This window comes from Artibeus jamaicensis, unplaced genomic scaffold, assembly GCF_021234435.1.
Source record: "Artibeus jamaicensis isolate MK-2021 breed Jamaican fruit bat unplaced genomic scaffold, CSHL_Jam_final contig_311, whole genome shotgun sequence".
Classification (NCBI taxonomy): Eukaryota; Metazoa; Chordata; class Mammalia; order Chiroptera; family Phyllostomidae; genus Artibeus; species Artibeus jamaicensis.
Window position 1 is genome coordinate 1,365,471 of NW_026521717.1, and position 12,639 is coordinate 1,378,109.

Here is a 12,639-nt window from a genome sequence, read left to right on the forward strand (position 1 = left end):
GTCCTCAGGTGAGGATAAAACGAATGATACATACATACACACACACACAAACACCAGAAGCCCCAGAGTGTCTGGCAGACCCTGGGACATCCCCAAGTTCTTATTTGCTCACTATTTCCTTTACCAAGAAAATAAAATGTCTGCAGACACTCCATCAGTGGCCTGTGTGGAAAACCACCCGCCCCTCACCCAGCACTTCCCAAGACCCCCAGGATGGGGGTAGGGGTGTGTCTTTTCAGGAACCTTCTCTGCAGATTGTTCCTCTAAAAGCACTGAACTTTTACCCAACTGACCAGCCTCATCTTTCATTCCCTCCCAAAAAGCACCAGGGTAAATTGTTGCCTGTAGCCATTTTTCCCTGGAGGCCTATGGTAGGCCCCAACTTCTAATTCACTAGTCATTTATCCCTGTTCGCAGGTCGGTAATGCTGCCCCATTCACAGGAATAGCTCACCTGTTCCGACCCTCCATGGGCCTGGCCAGGGTGGGGGTGCTATGGCTACTTCCCTCCTCCACAGCACTCCTGGGCTTGGAGGAGAGTCTGTCAACCTTGGCAGCTATAAGAAGCACCTGAGAGCAAGGCTGGGCCCCACCTGCTCCCAGGTTCTAATTTGTGCAGTCCATGGAGAGGCAGTGTCTGTGTGTGGGAAACATCCCCAGCTGATTTTAATATGTAACCAGAATAAGAACGACTGTTCCGCTCTCTCTCTCCAGGTGCCAGGGAACAGTTCCCAAATTCATGTAGTATACTGTGCAGATACTTGGACTCTGTTTTTACCTCTTTTTCCAGACCGTGCAACCCCTCAGACTGTAGCCAGATTGTTAAAGAATATTCTTTCCCTTCCTCCTTTGTGTATAGACACACATGCAGGCCTTTAAAAAGTTGATCCTACCACATATGTTGTTCTGCCTTTTTGTTTCCATCACTTGACTTCCTTTTATGCCTGTAAGACTGATCTGCCTCATTATTCCAATACCACATAATATTCTATTAGTAAGCATATGCCATAGAGTGCTTAACCATTTTTCTAACTGTGCCATTTGGGGTTTTTCCTAGTGTTTTGCTATTGCTAATTATGCTATAATGAACAGTTATGTGCATATGAATTCTTCAAAACTTCTGCAATTGTTTCCAAAGTAGAATCACCAAGGTGAAAGGACACGTACATTGAAAATATAGTATTCCAAAAATTCTCTCCACTTAAATGGGACATCAATTTATTCTCCCATCAAAAGTTTCTTAAAGCATCTCCTTCCCCATACTCTTACCAACACTCCCATTATCGATCTTTTTGCTGTATGCTAATGTACTAGGCAAAAAAATGGTGTTTTTGTTTTTTAGGTTCCATTGTTGATATTTGTGAGTTTGTTGTCATTTTATTGTTCATAGTTTTGATCATCTTCTTTTTCTTAGATATGTCTCTTCTAAGAGGGGCTTAAGAACCTTCAGGGCAACTTTAAACATTCCAATATCCAAATTATAAGGGTGCCTCAAGGAGAGTGTAGATTGAGCCCTTCTGATGCTGATTTCTGGATGGGTGAGTTTGTGTACATTCTAGGACTCTGTGGGTCTCTCCAGTGAACTCTCCTGTCAGACTGGGAGTTTCTCTCATGGCTGCAACCCCACAGGTTTTTTCAGTCAGAGGTTTTGAGGCTTTATTTCCCTACACTGTAACCCTGCTTTGCATAGTCTGTATCACTCCCCAGTTGTTCCTCCTGGTTTATCTGCACACAAATGTGGGACTGCCTGGTCTACCAGCCACCACCTCCCCCACCCAGGTCTTCCAACCACTGCCTTGCCAAGAGTCTTCTCCCCACTAGCTGCCAGTCCCTGCCCCTCCTACCAGTCTGGATGAATGTTTCTTCTTTAACTCCTTGGTTGTTGGACTTCCATACAGTTTGATTTTTTTCTGGCAATTCTGGTTGTTTTTTGTTTTTAAATTTGTTGTTGTCTTTGTTTTGGTTTCACAAGGAGGCAAAGTGTGTCCACCTACACCTTCATCTTTTAAAAAATGGTGTTTCCCTTTGCATTTCTCTCATTACTAGTGAAGTTTAATGTCTTTTTGTTAGTACTTTGTATTACTTCTGTGAATCACCTGTTAAATGCATTTTTGATGACTATGAGTTTGTAAGATGCAATGTAATTCCCCATATTTCTCTCTTTACTTTTCCCTATTTAATAGGTTTGAAATATTATCCAGTTAATTATTTAATTAATTTATTTATTTGTATTTTTAAAAATATATTTTATTGATTATGCTATTACAGTTGTCCTAGTCCCCCCTTCATTCCCCTCCCCCCTGCACATCTCCTCCCCCACCATTCCCCCCTTTAGTTTATGACCACATGTCTCAAGTTCTTTAGATTCTATATCTCTCCTACTATTCTTGCCCTCTCCCCTATCTATTTTCTACCTACCATCTATGCTACTTATTTTCTGTACCTTCTCCCCCTTCTCCTCCCACTCCCCTGTTGCTAACCCTCCATGAGATCTTCATTTCTATGGTTCTGCTCGTGATCTAGGTGTCCTCTTAGTTTGCTTTTGTTTTAGGTGTGGTTGTTGATAACTGTGAATTTGCTGTCCTTTCACTGTTCGTCTTTTTTATCTTCTTTTTCTTAGGTAAGTCTCTTTAACATTTTATATAATAAGGGCTTGGTGATGATGAACTCCTTGAATTTGATCTTATCTAAGAAGCACTTTATCTGCCCTTCCATTCTAAATGAAAGCTTTGCTGGATAGATCAGTCTTGGATGTAGGTCTTTGGATTTCATGAGTTGGAATACTTCTTTCCAGTCCCTTCTTGCCTGTAAGGTCTCTTTTGAGAAGTCAGCTGACAGTCTGATGGGAACTCCTTTTTAGGTGACTGTCCCCTATCTCTTGCTGCTTCTAGGATTCTCTCCTTCATTTTAATCTTGGCTAATGTAATGATGATGTGCCTTGGTGTGTTCCTTCTTGGGTTCAACTTCTTTGGGACTCTCTGAGCTTCCTGGATTTCCTGGAAGTCTATTGCCTTTGCCAGATTGGGGAAGTTCTCCTTTATTATTTGTTCAAATAAGTTTTCCACTCATGGCTGTTCCTTTCCCCCTTCTGGCACCTGTATAATTCAGATGTTGGGGCGTTTAAAGATGTCCTGGAGGTTCCTAAGCCTCTCCTCATTTTTTTGAATTCTTGTTTCTTCATCCTTTTCTGTTTGGTCATTTTTTCCTTCCTTCTGGTCCACTCCTTTGATTTGAGTCCCATTTTCCTTTCCATTGCTATTGGTTTCCTGTGTATTTCCCTTCCTTTCAATTAGTTTAGCCTTCATATATTCTTCTAATTTGTGGCTAAAATCAACCAGTTCTGTGAGCATCCTGATCACCAGTGTTTTGAACTGTGCATCTGAAAGTTTGGCTATTTCTTCATTGCTTAGATTTATGGGCTCTGGGGCTCTGAGTTGTTCTTGAGCCATGTTTCGATCCATTCGTTCCTGTTATGTATGAGGAGTGGAGCCTTAGGTGTTCACCATGACGGGGCCACCCAGGTCGCTGGTTTGTGACACTGTATGTGGAGGTGTGGTCAGAGATGGACAATGGCAGCTCCCTCTGCCGCTTCCTGCCAATGGGGCCTGCGTGGTCCATCTCACTGCTAGCTCCTTCACCGGTTTATCTGCGCGAGAACGTGTGACCGAGATCAGCCCTCAGTTGGTCCACCGCCTTGAGCTCTCAGTGGGTCCGCCCGCTTCTCCACACCTGGGATCCACTCACGGCTGCTGGTGCACCTGGGTCACGCACCCAGGTCGGTCAGGTGGATCTTTCCTGCCTGACCCTGCTCTGCTGCTGGCTCTGCCCCTCTTACCAGTTTGGCTGAAGGGTTTGTTGTCAAACTTCCGTGTAGTTCAATTTTCTGTGGTTTGGCTGCGTTTTTGGTGCTAAAACTTTGTTGTTTTTATACATGGTTGTGCAAGAAGGTGCAGTGCTTCCACCTATGTCTCCATCTTGGCGGAAGTCATTATCCAATTAATTATTGATTTATTCAAAAGAATGGAGGGAAGCAGAGTATGCATAATTCAAAACTTGAGAGAAGCACAATGCAATTTATATTAGGATTTTAAATATGTTTTTTAAAGAGTGAAGAAGCCTTTCTTACAAGTCCTCTGACAGATTACTCCTCACATGATATTAGCCCAAATTGAGTTATCACATGCTCTCTGCCACAAAAGAATTAGGGGCAGAAAAATGAGATTAATATTATTGATTTGGTCTGCTCTGAAGCATGTGGCTGTCTAATACCTGAACAAAACTGAGGAAGGAAGAGGGGAATGGCCATTTCCACTCAATAGTGTGATGATCAGGGATAGGTACCACTGCCACATGTATTTTCAGGGATTCATAAGGTGTATCTTTAAGGTCCAACCTTAAATTAATACACAAATCCTCCAATTAATCATATAAAAATCCCAACTTTGAAATTTGCAACCTGGCAACTTAGCATTGCAAAAGGAAGGGAGTAATATTTCCAATCATTTTTAAAGCTAAGTGTATTAACTTAGGAGTAAATAACTCAGCTTTAAAAGGAATAAGCTGTGAACAAAGAGCATTCACAATCAATTCCCAAGCTCAAGAGAGATCACAACTGACAAGTGTGTATAGGTGGGGGCTGCCCCCATCATATACTCAAAGCGACATGAGAAGGAGAAGGAGGGTGCTCAGCCTTGGAGATCTTATGGGACCACGACTTTGGTCCTTGGCTCAGTCACAGAGCAAAGGAGGAGAAATCCCCTGCTGAGAGTCCTCATCCTCAGTTTGGATCCCCAAGACAGAGGCTATCTGGGATGGGCACAGAGTGGACAGGGATCCCCTTCCTGACATTTTCCAAAGTGGTACTCTGCACAAAATCCTTAGAGTAGCTTGCTGAGAGAATTAGTTCTACAAATCTGAAGGTGGTAGTTGGAAACCTGCTCTGCCTACTCCCTGAGATTCTGATATATTATATATGAGTGTGTGACATGGGTGGGTGGCTCCAGCAGGGATCCAGGTGGAGCTCCCTCCCCCATCCTCCAAATACACAGGGATCTAAATACCAGGGCTGCACCCCAGGTAAGTTATCCCTGGTGCTTGAACTTGGTTTGTCTCTTCCACAGACTCAGTTTCTAACTAAGGCTCAGTAGAACCAAATGTGCAGAAATGTTCTTCATTCCAGCAATTCATTCCATGCCTGGAAATGCGTCAAAATCATTCTAGAACTGAAGGAGCCAAGACATCATGGTGGCCCTGAGGTTGTTAATTCACTCACACCCTTCCCAGGTTGGGCCTCATCACCTAGATATTTCCCGCCTGGCTCATCAGAGTGGACTGAGCCCTGTTACGTTTGGAATCTGTCCTTGTCAGCATGAGCCAGCTTTGGAGGGCAAGGATACCAAAGTGAGCAGGAAGAATGTTGTTAGTTTGGTATGCCAGGTCACAGGGACCTGAATATTTTTGAAAGACATCAGAATGAACTTCTGCTCTGGAACTATAACTCCCCCATGTGCCCCTGCCCCCATATCTTTATCATCTGGGGGACCTGGATGGCAGGTGTCTGCCACAGATACAACCCTAGGAGGGCCATCTTGGCTCCCCAACTCTGCTCCATTTGGGTCCCACCTATCCAGGACCTTTTGCTCCTAAGATGTGAAAAATAAGTATAGGATGATAGCATAGGGTTGTTGTGAAGATTAAGGTAATTGAGATGGAGTACAGAAAGCATTAGCATTTTTTTGAGGACATACTATAAATAGTAACAGTCCCTATTATGGGCTTAGCAATTACTTTGTTCACCTAGTTTGAGTAATAGCATACATTTTTAATATAATATAGGAATATTTATATAGAAAATAAATTCATTGCCTTCAAACTTACCCTGTACCCATTAAATTAAAATTGGTGAGGTTTTTGTTATATTGACAGCATAATGGGGCTCCCAGTCAGGCACTGCTTGCCCCTCATCCACACCTCCCTGCATGCTATAGTCAGTGCAGTGTGGCTGAAGTGACCAGCAAGTGACCTCAGACATCTCCTAGTCCTAAGCTCTGGGGTCCTGTATCTTCAGTCACTTCTTGGTTGTTTGGACAGTTGTGGCACATGTCACAAGCTTGAGTCTAGCTCCACTGACCTTGCCTGTCTTTTTTGGCAGGCTGTGAAGCGGTTCTTGAAACAAGAGTGCAAGTGTCATGGTGTGAGTGGCTCATGTACGCTGAGGACATGTTGGCTGGCCATGGCTGACTTCAGAAAAACGGGTGATTATCTGTGGAAGAAGTACAGCGGGGCCATCCAGGTCGTCATGAACCAGGATGGCACTGGTTTCACTGTGGCTAATAAGAGGTTTAAGAAGCCAACGAAAAATGATCTTGTGTATTTTGAGAATTCTCCAGATTACTGTATCAGGGACCGAGATGCAGGTAAGTTCAAAACACTGTATTTACAGCACCTAATTCTTCCAGTTATCAGTACTGCCTGATTTAAATGCAGTTCTGTATGTTCAGCCTGCCAATTCTGTAAGTACAGCCTGCTGCCTTCAGGGTCAAAGCCATGTTCTTATCGCTCATTTTTACAGTACACAGAGAGCTCTTCTAAGATTCTGAAGAAATGGGAACCTAACAAGAAGGTTTGTGGCAAAAAGTCAAAATATGCAGATTTGCAAAATTCTTCAGCCTGGACAGAACTCAAACTGGTGGATTAACCTACACAACTTATGGTAGCCCATCACCTTTCCTGTGATCCTGAAGCTGAGAAGAGGATAGCTTTGCAGTGTATATTCCCCTTTACAAACCCCACCTCTGTTACTACTAAAGAGGGTCCCAGAGCTTTGAGGTTTGCCCTTTTTGAAATCTCCTATACTTCACACTCCCTTGTATTTTCCAGTATGTTCTGAAGTTCCCATATGCTAGAAAAAGAATTCACCCCCGCTGGCTTGGCTGCCGGTGGGCAGTAGATGAGGGCTGTGTAGGAGGCACTGTGCTTATTAAGGCCACACCTTCCCTTGCACAAAGCACCTTTCCTGTCATGAGCTCTCTCAGGAGCAGCTCCGTCAGCCTGGACAGAGTAGTTCCCTGTGCATTTTCCATATCTGCGGTTATCCACCTTTCACCCCTCCAAGTCAGCACTGAACTCTCAGCTTAGCACAGTCTTTGTAAAGAATCTGCTACAAAATGAGAATGAGTAAAAGTCTCAGTGGAAAGGAGGTGATAGGGAACCCACAGCCAAATTTGACTTAAGCCAACTTCTCAGACTTAGTAGAGAGCAAGGGAATTCATTATCAGAAAAATATCCTCAAATTTAAATTCTGCATTTGTTTTACATTCCAAAGTAATTGCAAAGGAACAAATAAAACAGGGCAGATGGCTGCCAGCTCCTAACATCAGACTGACCAAGAAGTGTAATTACCAGGGAAAGTCATAAGAAGTCCAAAGCCTCTTCTTTGTCCTGAGTGGTTCAATTTCCTTCATGGTTGATGAGCTAGTTCTTTGCAGCACTTGAGCAGGTTACTACATGCAGTCTATGGATTAATAACTACCCAAAAAAAGGGCCAGATGCTGGGCACTGCTACATTCCTGACATGCTTTGGGACCTCTAACAAGTCATCCTTCCTGTCAGGCCACAGTTTCAGTAGAAGCTCCATAAAACCTGTGCTTTGATATAGATTGTCCCAGAGGCTTGGGTCCCTCTTGCTGTTAAGTAGCTACTTAACCTCAGGCTCCTCAAACAGAAATGGGAATGATGATCAGGGTCATTTCAAGAACTACGTATTGACTCCTGTGTGCCAGGTACTGGGCTAAGATCATTGCACACATGGTTTTATTTAGTCCTTAGAGCCGCCCTATGACATCAGTGCATTGGAACTGGTTATTTAAAAAAATAGAAAGAGAAGGAAGAAGGAAAAATCTTATGTTTTTAAGTCAGATAAGCAGCCCTAGATATCATCATCCCAATTGTATGGGTGAGAAAATGACTGACCAGCTCAAGATGTCATTGGTCTTGGAGGGGAGAGATGCCTGGCTGTCTGGCTCTATGGCCTGTGCTCTTGACCCTGACACTACAACTTGTCCTTCCCTGTCTTCCAGGGAATGTATGTGGAGAGGGCTTGTGAAGCAAAAACCTTACTTCAAATGTGAGAGGACCTGCTTTTCTGGAACATCTTTCCTGCTTTTTTTTTTAATGAAGCAGTTTGCACAGTAAAGTAAGCAGTTATGCTTAATGATCACTTAATTGCTTCCTGAATATTCAGTGAAATAAAGACCTTATTTTCTCTTCCTCACAGAAGAGATTCTGAATCTAACCCCTGATGCATCATCAACATACTGTTATTCCTACACACTTTTCTTTTTCTACTCCCTGTATTAGAACATAATTATCTTTTTTGATCCTAAAATAAGAAACACATCTGTAGTACCTGCCACATGTTAGGGCTTGATCTACATTCTCACATTGATTCTCATGGGACATCTATAAGGTACGTATGTTATTATCTCATTTTATGGGAGAGGAAACTGAGGTTCTGAGAGACAGGTTATAGATGTTGCCCAAGGACTCTCAGTTGGTACAAGGGAGAGCAAGGACCTGAGCCTGAGTTCATCCAGCCTTTTTATCACTTTACTCTGTCTCCAGATTTGCCAGCTACAGAGCACACAGATACAGGTATGGACTTTCTGAGGGAAGCTGTATAATTTATTCATTATCTTAATTTACTTCTCTTCTCTCTTAGGTTCATTTTAGCCTAGCTGACTTGAAAAGAAGAGAATGGTTGGTGTTGCTTAATCGGGAGTCACCCAGTTACTCTCTTTTTTTTTAAGTAGTCAGTTCCAATGTATTACATTAAATTTTCAATAAGATTCCTAGATTATTCATAAATTACCTGAACTATACTTAATGCCCTTTTGAGCTAAACCTAAGAAAATGCTAAAGTCATTCATTCAAACTTGCATTATTTCTTTTTAATTCTCTTGATTGTCAGATGATCATTTTAGTGAAAATATGATTCAGGGTGTTTGACATCATGTAGGCAATAGTTCAGATTGTTGACAGTATATTTTTCATTCTTCATATGTGGAGTCAGGTACAAATAGACTCATGTATGAGATGAAATTTTCCCTGAGAAAGCCTGCTTTAACCCACAAAGCTGCTGAGGGCCTGTCTGTGTAATCTGTGGCATTCTAAAGACAAGGCTTTACACTGGCCATCGTGCACATCCTAGCATGTCAGTCCAAACAGTCAAAGACATGTGTGGCTCAGAATTTTCCTGGAGTAGCTTCTAACTTTTCTTTGTGGAGGCAGCGAGATGTGACAGAGTCGGAGCCCTGAGAGAAAGGGAGATTTTTGTGTCTAACGCATGTTGACATTCCTTCTCTGAGCTTTGCTCTCCTGTCATGAAACAAAGGTGTTGGGTCAAGACTAATGTCCTGTCAGCATGCACACATCACTGAGTGAGCACATCACTGAACCTTTACTAGAATTCATAGTGCATTACAAATGGCCTGTTTTCAGGTAAATAGAACTCCCACATGTTCAAAATGGGTTACTATCAGATGTACCCAGGCTCTAAAGTCAGAAGTTTTCAGTAAAATTTAAAGCAACTAAAAAAAAATTTAAAGTAGCTAATGTATATATTGATTTTTTTCATTTTCTCTATGAAGATCCACATACCCTTTCCTTGGGTACATCTCATACCACCCAATCTGCTGTCTTGTGGTCATACTGCTTTATTTTGCTTTTTTAATATCATGCACATTTAATATTCAACTTGTTGAGCACCTTGATTTGCCCAACAAGAAAAGCACTGGAAAAGCAATGGTGTCAAGTACAATACTGTCAAGTAATAGATACTTGGAACTTACTACCTTTGCTCTTGCTGGTCAGCACCTGTTTCCTGTTAAAATTAACACATGATTTAACTGGAGTGAGCTGGCTTTTTTTGTCAATTGGGTTTGCAGATAAAGTCTACAGGTGTCTAATATTTTCCAAACTGAGGGCCTCTTCAGAGATCTATTGAATCAAAATCTCTGGGTGTTTTTCCTGAAATTCTGTATGCATTTCAAACTTAAACACATTAAGGTTTGAATAATCAATGTTTTAGGTAATCCATGATTCTTGACTTTTCCATAAGTATTAGGTAAGAAGAAATCCAGGGAGACCTTATTTGGGGGGGAGTACCTGACCTCTTTCATGGAAAAATTTTTTTATTTGAGAATCTCTAAATAAATCTCTCCCCCAAAATATCCTCCCCCTGGCTTGACCAGTATAAGAGGGTATTCTTTCACATTTAGGCCCAATATTTTCAAAAACCCCTTTTACTGTGAGTAAGTGCATTAAAATGATTTCAGCCTTCACGCTTTCCCTGGAATTAGTTTGACAGAGGTTATCAAGTCAATCCTGTAGTGAAGTCCTGACATAATGATACCAGGATGAATTTGGATGAGAAATGCGGAAGGGTGAGTCAAGACCTTGAGGTATACCTGGGTGAGGACAGATCCAGACCCCAGGTGGGGAAAGGTGAGGGGAACCTGGGGTGAAATTTCTGCTAAGAGTCAGACTCTGTGCTACAAACCTCACATGCATCTTCTCTGAATCTTCATAGCAGTTCCCTCTATTTACAGAGAAGGAAATCAAGGCTCTAAAAACCTATTGAACTTGCCTAAGATTTTGTGGCCGATAAGTGGTAAACAAGACAATTTTTAAAAAAATCAAAACAGAAATCCAGACTTTTCCCACTACTCCACATTACTTCTTGAAAATTGGGAGGGTTGGGGAGATCCATGTAATAGAGAGGCAGCATGAGGTCACGACAACAGATGCCCTCCAAGAGGGGAGGTAGAAAGTGGTGAGGCTCAACCTTCACCCACATTTGGCTCAGGTTTCCTTGACTCCCTCCCCTTTCAGTTATAAGCCCTTCAAGTTTTGAAGAGTGTGAAGAGTTGTTAATAGTTGCTAAGAAATGAAAAGCTCAAAAACCAATTAATGAAGATATTCTTATAGCAACAACAACAAAAGGCATTTTTCCCTAGTCTTCAGTTGAAAAAAACGAGGGCTCTGGTGTTCAACTATAAACACTCCCCTCTATCTGAAGAGTGCACACACTGTGTGATGCTGTGCACATGACGTTGTACAGGCCATATTGAGGCTAAATCTGGAGGCTGGGCTTCTGGGATGAGTATTCTGGCAGTTCTATGTTATTGCCCCAAGCATCCATAAATCAAAGAAGCCCTTAAGTTAGAGATAGGTTCATCTCTCACTAAGGAATGCTGCTGTCCTCTCCAGAGAAGCGTCTGCACCTAATCACAAGCCACTTTCACTGGTTATGATATAAAAACCCTGACCTGGGCCAGAGGTCACCCTGAGGTCTCTTCATCAAGTAGAAGAAACAAGCAACTCTCTACCCTTCTCCAGTCAAGTTCAGAAAACAAATGGAGTCCCACGGTTGTTTAACTCATTAACCTGCTGAAAGCCTGTCTGCATTAAACTGTCTGACAGCTGTAGGCTGTGAATGGTGTAAGTATTCAGGCATCATGTTTTTTTTTTGCAAATAAATCATATTTTGCAAACACCTCAGAACCCATAGGAATGTAATGCCAACCATGGTTACAGAGATTGGTGTTTTACATGCCCTTTGGTGTGGCCAGATTTGCAGAACCTCTGAACTCTGTGACTGTGACCTGATTAAAAATAAGGGAGCAATATATGAGCAAATAGCAATGGGTGGATCTTATTTTGATACCAAATGTACAATTCTCAACAGTACCTCACCAGTATCTTAAGTCCCTCATTTCTTCACAGAACACATAATTATTGAGCCTGTTCTCTATGCCAAACAATATGATAAGTCCCAGGAATGCAAAGATGAGGAAGACAGACGTGATCCATACCCTCTCTGGCCTCCCAGTTCCTATAGATGAGCCAGGTTGGCAGGCAATAGGACACAGCCCTAGAGCCTGGAGAGAAAAGTGGTATTTCTTAGGTCACTCCTCACTCCATTGCTCTGTTACAAGGTCTTACCCTACATTTGCCATTTCGAAAAAGTTATTCCTCACTTCCTGCTTTGAGATTAATTGTAGACATCATGGCATTTGAGATTTATTTTAGATATCATGATTTGGTATCAAAAAAGTGCTAAGACAGCTAGACCAGAAGAGAACAATATGAAAAACATATTTGTGAGGCTTATCAGTCACCATTTCATAGGCAATTATGTTTATGATTAATATCAATTATTAACCAGTGGACCATCTTTTCAAACTCTTAGTGGCATATGATGTAATCAGCCTCTCCCTCCTAAAACACTCTTATTTCCTTGTCCTCTGTAACACCACATTCTCCTAATTTTCCTCCTGCCCCAGTAGCTAGCTTTTTTCAGTTTTAGTTGCTAGCTCCTCTTCTTCTGCTTCTAAAGTCTAAAGATATGGGGTGGTGAACACACAATACAATATAACCTCGTACAGATGATGTGTTATAGAATTGCACAACTGAAACCTATACAATTTTATTAATGGTCATCTCAATAAATTCAAATAAATAAACAAACAAATAAATTCTGAAGATCTTCTGGACTCAGTTCCACCCTCTTCTCTCTGTACTTTCTCTTTGGGTCGTCTCCTCCATTTAACTTCTATTTGAGTTCTCATCTCTGTTCTCT

General features: G+C 41.9%; 1 protein-coding gene across 2 annotated transcripts in view; it reads left to right on the top strand.

Moving 5' to 3' along the window:
• Positions 1 to 12,639, top strand: part of WNT2 (Wnt family member 2) — a 47,757-nt gene that overhangs the window by 17,530 nt on the left and 17,588 nt on the right. The window contains exon 4 of one of the 2 annotated variants that reach the window (XM_037158963.2): positions 6,151 to 6,415. In XM_037158963.2, the coding sequence (XP_037014858.1) occupies positions 6,151 to 6,415 (265 nt within the window). The remainder of the gene's footprint in view (positions 1 to 6,150; positions 6,416 to 12,639) is intronic. The other variant, XM_037158964.2, reaches the window with a different exon arrangement.